The following is an 8,156-nucleotide window of genomic DNA, read 5'->3' on the forward strand; positions in this document are numbered from 1 at the left end:
TTTCGTTCAGGCACTGTTTTATTTTGCTCAAGAAAAACGGTTTATTTTTGCCAGAAGCATTTGAGCGAATGGCTTCATTTACTCTTAGACTATCTGTGAAGAGAAAATAATGGTTTGGAGATAATGTGACGATTACAATCAAACTATAATGAACTGCTGCTAACTCTGCTATATAAACAGATGTAGGTTCTTGAAGCCGAGACCGAAACATTATTGTTGAACATACCAAACTCTGTCGCTTCTTCAATTCGCGATCCGTCCGTGTAAAACATTTTCTCAGAGTCAATATGCCTGAACTTAATTGAAAATATTTTTGGGATTTCCATCGAGCGTAGGTGTTCCGGGATGCCACGCACTTCGCGCTACATGGATGTGTCGAAAACTAGAGTTGAGTCAGGGACATTTAGGAGGCTGTCACGGATAGGAATATATCTTGAAGGGTCGATTTCCTGTGACATATAGTTAAAATATACTGTCATGAATCTTGTTTGAGATTGAAGCTCGACTAATCTTTCGAAGTTACTAATAATCAGGGGATTCAGTACCTCACATCTTATTAGCAGTCGCCATGAAAGCTCCCAAAAACGATTTTTCAATGGAAGAACTCCCGCCAGAACTTTAAGACTCATTGTATGTGTTGAATGCATGCAGCCTAAAGCAATTCGCAAACAACGGTACTGAATTCGCTCTAATTTGATAATATGGGAGTTTACAGCGGAACGAAAACAAACGCATCCATATTCCATCACTGAAAGTATCGTTGTCTGATACAATTTTATTAGATCTTCCGGGTGATCACCCCACTAAGATCCTGTTATTGTTCGAAGAAAATTTACTCTTTGTTGGAATTTTGTTATCGGATACCTAATATGTCCTCCCCACGTGCATTTGGAATCAAAGTACACCCCGAGGTATTTCAAAGTCAAAACCTGTTGGATCATTCTTCCCATCATATGAAGCTAAAGCTGCGCGGAATCATGCATTCTTGAAAAGACGACCAGCTTTGTTTTCTTCGCAGAGAATTCCAAACGGACAATTTATCTAAGGTATCCTGCAATGGTTTTTGCAGATCAATATCTTTGGGTCCAGTAACTGAAACCACGCCATCATCTGCCAATTGTTTTAGTGTACATGGGGTTACTAGACAGCTGTCAATGTCGTTTACATAGAAATTATACAGGAGCGGACGGCGGCATGAGCTTTGCGGGAGACCCATGTAGCTAAATCTGATTGTTGCCAAATCGCCATGTGAAAAATACATGCACTTCTGTAACAAAAGGTTGTGCAAATAATTATTTATAACCGCTGGAAGTCCATGTTGATGGAGCTTGTCTGAAAGAACATCAATGGAAACTGAATCAAACGCTCCTTTTTTGTCTAAAAATACAGATGCCATTTGTTGTTTTTGAGCGAAGGCAATTTGGGTGTCAGACGAAAGCAATGCAAGGCAATCATTCGTCCCTTTATTTCTACGGAAGCCAAACTGTGTATCTGGCAACAAGCCGTTCGTCTCGACCCAAGTGTCGAGACGTCGAGGAATATTTTTTTCGAAAAATTTTCTGATGCATGACAACATTACAATGGGTTTATATGAGTTGTGATTGGAAGCAGGTTTCCCCGGCTATGGAATGGCGATAACTTTCACTCGCCTCCAGTCAGATAGAACAATATTTTGCTCCAGAAACTTGTTAAACAATTCCAACAAACGTCTTTTTGCGAGGTCGAGCAGATTCTTCACCAAGTTGAAATTAGTTTTGTCCAACCCAGGAGCGCTATTCTTACAAGACAAGAGTGCTATAGAATATCCATCATTGAAAAGGGGCTATAAATGGAATTGTTATTTGGAGAAGACTCCCGATTACTGCTCTGTGTAGGAACAGGATCATTCTCATTGCGAACGTTACGATTTCTCATTTGTCTGGCCGTGTTTCAAAAAGTGTTCATTGAGGTTTCTCTTGACGAACCTTCGACAAAATGTCTTGCAAGCACTCTTTGTCCCATCAAGGATTGTGTTACGGAATCACGCACCGCCTCATCGGCCGTTCTCTCGACTGGACTGGCAACAGTGAAATAACAAGAAGACTATCATTTAGTATGGCGAAGAAAGGAAGTGAGACCACGATTCGAACAACGTGCGGTTGAATTATAATTATTTCTCAACGTAATTTTGGATTTGTACAAGTAAGATATTCGAATTGTTTAATAATCTGGTTGATTTATTACTATTTCACCTAACATAGTTTAGGACAGTCTCTGATTCGGAGCACGAATTGTTGCCGTTTTCTTGAGACATAAGTGAGGTTACGAAATGTAAGATACAATGAAATTGAATTTGTTGAAATAACTGAACTAATAACAATTGTAGCTGCTCCAATCATCGTTGCTTGTGCGGTCTGTTTGAATGATCCGAAAACCCTTTGTCGTAAACTACAACAACAGATTGGGAGGCATTCTGTTAGTCGTTGGGCCAGGAAATCGTTTGGTTTTGGGCTTGTTCTTCAGCTTCCAGAATCGAGCAAAAAAGGAATTCATATTCTTCAAGCGGGGGGAGCTTTTCCATTGAATTTAATATACTTGATATATTACTTTGGTATTCGATCCAGTCAATCGCCCCGATTCTGAATTTTGTTCGAGTCGGATTATTTCGATTGAATGCGAAATTTTGCATTCTGTATCTCGATCGAGTTCGAGATTTCCATACAAAAGTATCACTCGATCGGACTACATAATGCAAATTTTCACATTCGATCGAAATAATCCGATTCGATCGAAATGCAGAATACGGTTTCATATTTTTTGTCAAATCAAATGGAATATTAACTGAAGTAGCAATGCAATTGCTACTGCTAATTGAAATGATCATTGCAAATGATTTTGCAAATCAGGCAATATTTTGCCAGGTGTAACCTAATCGAAATGAAGTCGAGCAAAGAGATAAATCTAATGCATTTGGACATGCAGGAGGTCTTGGGATCTCGGTCATGCCGCTCATATTTAAAACTGACATGTTGAAATTGTCGTAAATATTGTATATTAAAGAGAATCTATTACCATTGTAGAGGGAACCCCAATTGTAGATAGTTTTAAAATACATCATTATACAATGATTAAATTGTGTGTACTGCAACACAATCAGTACAATTTTAACTCTTACGCTCTGAGGAGTGGAAGACGGAACGGAAAAACAGAACCATTTTTCAAAATTATTTTTGATCACGTATAAAATGTTGGTGTGCGTTTTTTGATACAGTACACAGTCACAATGGTGACTAGTGCTTGTCTGTGTTAAATTTATGCTAGCTGATTGTGGTACCAATGGTAATATTTCACTATGTTTGAATACACCGTTAACTTTTACAATACTTTGTCAAGGCTCAGGCATGCGAGACGTGTAAAAATTGAAGTTGCATGATGTAATTGAGTTCTTACAATTTAGCTTTTTACGAAATTGATGTATGCATTGGCCAATGAATCTGTAATGGTACTCCATTTCTTAATGTTATAATATTTCTTTTCCACACATGGCCTGAACTGTTGAACGCTTTTGTGCATATTGCCTAAATGATCGCAACATCGCCTCCCATCGATTAGGGATGGGATCGGCAAACCACTGAATCGCAACAAACTGTCTTCGATAGGCTATAGGGGATAGGCTATAAAAGATTCAGTGACGCATTCAATTCGATCATTACCGTCTATACCGGGATAAGGTACGGAATACCTAGCGTAAATCGCGAGTGTTTCACATAACGACCAAATTTAACAGAGCAGCTGCGCGGAGGCTGACTGGGTTAGTGATGGAATGAAGTGTCGTCTAATCCGTAACGTAACGCAAGGATCTATAGCGACCCCGTGTATAGTTTCGAAAAAAAAAATATTTGTGAGATACCTCGAGTTCGACTAAATAATCCGCCAGTGAAATAACCATGTCATACATCGGGAATGCCTCAGATGTGGAGCAGGAAAAAAATCTTACTGAATATCGTCGCCAGCGTAGTTCCAGTAATCTGATGCCCGAAAGTTCTAAATCCGGGCGCAATCCTAAGTTATCCGATGTGCTGTGGAATGACAAACGAGGCAATCAGGGTAACCAATCCGACGATGATGACTCGGAGGTATCCGATAGTGAAAACTTTTTGGCCAAAGGAGCGTTCCTTATTACGCCTTCGCACGAGCTCTCGATGGATCGAGCGGCTATGATTTGCGAAAAGATGAATTTCAAAGGTTGCTTTAGTCTTACAAAAACGGCCACCGGAATACTGTTCAAATTTTCTAATCCAGAAGACTACCAGGCCGTATTTAAAAAGGGCTTCCATAAGGTGACGGGTGCCCGTTTCTACAAGAAGGTAGCCATTCCCTGTCGGCCACAGAAAACTTTCATGCTTTACGTGTTTGATGTACCAGACGACGTACCCGTCGAGGACATTCGCCACTCGCTGTACCGATTCAGTTCGGTGGTGGAAGTTGTTCGACTAGTTGTGCACTACCAGAAACAATCGAATGTCCAGGAACAGGAACCGAATCCGACCGGTAAGTAGTAAATGTAAAAGTCACAAACTTAAAATTGTAATTCGACGAAGAAAATTTTGTAACCAAATTATGAGTTGGAAAATGGGATAATATCGATGGACAAAAATCTTCAATTCTTTTTTTATTTATTCCATTTTGCCTAGGTTCTGCCACCCCGAAGCCCCAGTTACCTAAACTACCAACGCCAAAACCAATCGATGAACAGGATGTGGCCCTTCAACGGGAGTCTCCACCGCCGCCAATCCGGATCACGTTAGCCTCTATCGATGAGTACCATCTTCTGTTGCAGAACGGGCTGGATTTTTACGGTGCTACATTTTTCCCCACGGAACCGACGCTCCCGGCACAGGCCGCCAGAATTGCCACCAAGAAAGGAAGGTACTAGTATCGTTGCCATTGAGAGATTGTCACGCCATGCTAACAGCATATCATAAACTAGTTCGTACATTATAAACCAATACAATTTGAACGATCGATCCATGCAACAAATGAAATGTGAGTTTTCCTTGATTCTTCTTCTACTCCACAGTCGCATGATCGATGGCAGCATACCAGGGCGTGTTCGCGAATTGCTTCCGGTATTTGATGCCGCCGGTTTCAGCAAAATTCCTCCGCCGGCTTCCAAGACGATCAAACCGCGCCCATAAAATTGACAAATTATAATCGCTCATTGTAAGAAGCAAAAAACCCCTAGAAAATTGCAAAAAGCAAAAAAACTGATCGAAATATACCGCACTGCTGGGTTCGAATGGTTTTATTGTTTTGAAGGCTACGCTCGATTAGTTCCGACTATGAAAACATCAACAGAACACGAAAACAAGAATGAATGAGTTTCTGTAGTATCATGACTTTCGCAAACTACTTTTATCCGTTATGATAAAATATGCAGATCTACTATTTAGCCAACATAACAGCATCACACACATTCGTATAACAAAGATTATCTCTAGACAATTCAACAGTTCCTCTTCTGTAAGTGTGAATAATTTTAAGGGTCTCGAAAACTATGTTTTTACTATGTTATTAAATTAGGATTGATACGATATTTAATTATAAATCAGTATGATCACTTGAATATTACACAAATTTCCAGTTACTTTCTGACAACGGCTTTTATGAATACATTGATAATTTAACTACATTTACATATTTTGCTTGGAATAAATTATGCGAATCTTATATAAGGATCTATATGAAGTTTTTAATCTATGTCAGCGATTTCCAACAAATTGAAAAATTTAAAATTTTATGTCATACTTATGGAAGTGAACACGAATCCCAAATGCAAGGTACACGTATCATTGTCCAGTGGGACGATAGAAGTAATCACCCTCATTTTTGTTTACGTCCGTATCGATCATACGACGAACGGATACTTTCGAACGAATACGAATAAACCATTCTTTTTTTTTCACTCGAATGATTTTGAATGCTACTCATTTGCCACAAAATATTTAAATATCAGTAAACTTCTTCAAATAAATGCTAAGCCTTGATGAAATCAGCCCAATTCTTGTGATTAACCATATGTGAAACGCTAGAATGTATGCCAGTTTAGTCTCGAACAATACATGTATTCAAACATCATTGGTAGGAACGAAAAGATCCATTCTCGTTTACAGACGAATAGACGAAATGCCGTGGTTGGGATTCATCAGATTTTAATGTTGCGAATCAACCGTTGGAAAACATTGAAAACAGTTAAACCGATTTCCAACTAATTTCTTTTCGAATGTAAAGGTGATTTGCAATCAAATGATAAGTTTGTTTTTTTTTAATAAAACATTTATTCGAAGAATAAAAAAGAAGAATTCTACCCTATGGAAAAGACGCCATTGATAAATATACATTATTTTATATTAAATGCATGATTCTACCAATGTACTAAACATGTAGACTATCGAAAACATGACAACATTGCAAATTGCTATTTTCAAGGCTTTTCTTTACTTTTCACGAAGTTTAATTTCGAGTGCCGGATTCGAGTCCTGTCGCAAAGTTAATTTTTTCCAAAATTTGTTCATTTTGGCAAACTTATTCAATAGTCTTTTTCTCGTTTAGCATTGATAAAAATTAAATTATACTGATTAAATATACTAACTAACATCTAATTCTTTGTCTAAAGAATTCTTGGCGTTGACTGATATTAATTCTTTTTTTGCCTTTCTCATATATGAAGGCTATGCAATCACTGTGAAAACCGACTTTTTAACTGAGGCCATTTGACTGAACTCGATGAACTCAGCCGTCTGTGTGTGTATGTCTGTATGTGTGTTTGTAACAAAATTGTGCACTCGATTTTCGCAGAAATGGTCTGACCGATTTTCACAAACTGAGATTGAAACGAAAGGTCTTGAAATTATTTGAAATTTTCTAGAGCATTTTATCCGGATTCGACTTTCGGTTTCGGAACTGGAGTGCGATAAGTGAAAAAAATTCAATTTCATGTGTTTTTTCATTAACTATGGCAGACACAAGCACAAATCCCATAAAATTGACTGATAAATTCTTCTAGTTGGCAGAACTTATTAGTTTGTGGGTATATAAACTTGATTCGGCACTAATAAGGGGATGGGGTCCACTAGGAGATTGATAGTACCTATTAGCTCTCTCCGGACTGTACCAGCCTAGATGCCGTGTGGAATCCGGCGGAAAAAAATGAACCAAGAATAGATCCACTGGGTTCCTGCTTCCATGTCGTAAAAGGCGACAATTGCAGGAGTTTCTTTTTCCTTTCAGTTATCAGATATTTTCAATGTTTTACTTCTGATTACTCTATTTTACTAAATCATCTCTTTATTCGACCTATCAATTTCCGTCTAGCTTCGTAGAAAAGTTTTATTAGGAATGATTTCTTCTTCCATGTTATTGATTGTCTTTCAGGATTATAAAATGAATGATAAAAATCAACCATTGCGCAAATCCGTTTATATTACAAAGTTAATAACAGAGATGACATGTACCGGTATATTGAATACATAGTAGAAAACACTTGATATTAATATTTCAAACAGTAAATTAATATTTTTCTCGGTAGCCGGCTGCCCAGATCAACTAATATAACCAATTAATAATTTTAATAAATAATTAAAATAGTAAAGCGGAAATAATAAAGAATCAAGACGCGTGTGAAATCTGTTGACCTTTGTTTGGTGATTTAAAATGATTTTATAATAACTGTTTAGAATATTTCAATGCAATGAATCAACTTTTTTGCCTAAATCCTATTCGCTCGTTTATTTTGTATCACGTAGTTTCATTTATAAAAACGTGCTTAATCCACCTAGCAGTGAGATGATACCTTTTTTTTATCAATCCGAATGTGTTTTTTTTTGCATGACTAAAAAAAACGCGAAAGGTAGATGCATGAACGAGTGACTGCATACTCGACAGCCGGCTGTCCGGAGTTTTGTCAATTTCGGAGATTGACTGTTTCGTGCATTATATTGCCAGCACAAAGTAACACATAAAACGATAATACTTTAAAACATTCTTGGTAGCCGGCTACCCAGAGCGATAAACACATGATAACATTATTAAAACATTTACTAACAAAGTATCCTCTCCTGTGATGCATGTGGGAATGCAGAGGATTCCTCGGTTCTTAGTAGCAACATGCATCGAAC

General features: G+C 37.8%; 1 protein-coding gene across 1 annotated transcript; it reads left to right on the forward strand.

Annotated features, from left to right (window-relative positions):
* The first annotated feature begins 3,704 nt into the window (after positions 1-3,704).
* LOC131425777 (uncharacterized) lies at positions 3,705-6,205 on the forward strand. Its single transcript, XM_058587925.1, has 3 exons — positions 3,705-4,530; positions 4,674-4,908; positions 5,060-6,205. The coding sequence occupies exons 1-3, from the start codon at positions 3,927-3,929 to the stop codon at positions 5,175-5,177; spliced, it is 957 nt and encodes a 318-aa protein (XP_058443908.1). The 5' UTR covers positions 3,705-3,926; the 3' UTR covers positions 5,178-6,205.
* Positions 6,206-8,156: the final 1,951 nt, after the last annotated feature.

This window comes from Malaya genurostris, chromosome 1, assembly GCF_030247185.1.
Source record: "Malaya genurostris strain Urasoe2022 chromosome 1, Malgen_1.1, whole genome shotgun sequence".
Classification (NCBI taxonomy): domain Eukaryota; kingdom Metazoa; phylum Arthropoda; class Insecta; order Diptera; family Culicidae; genus Malaya; species Malaya genurostris.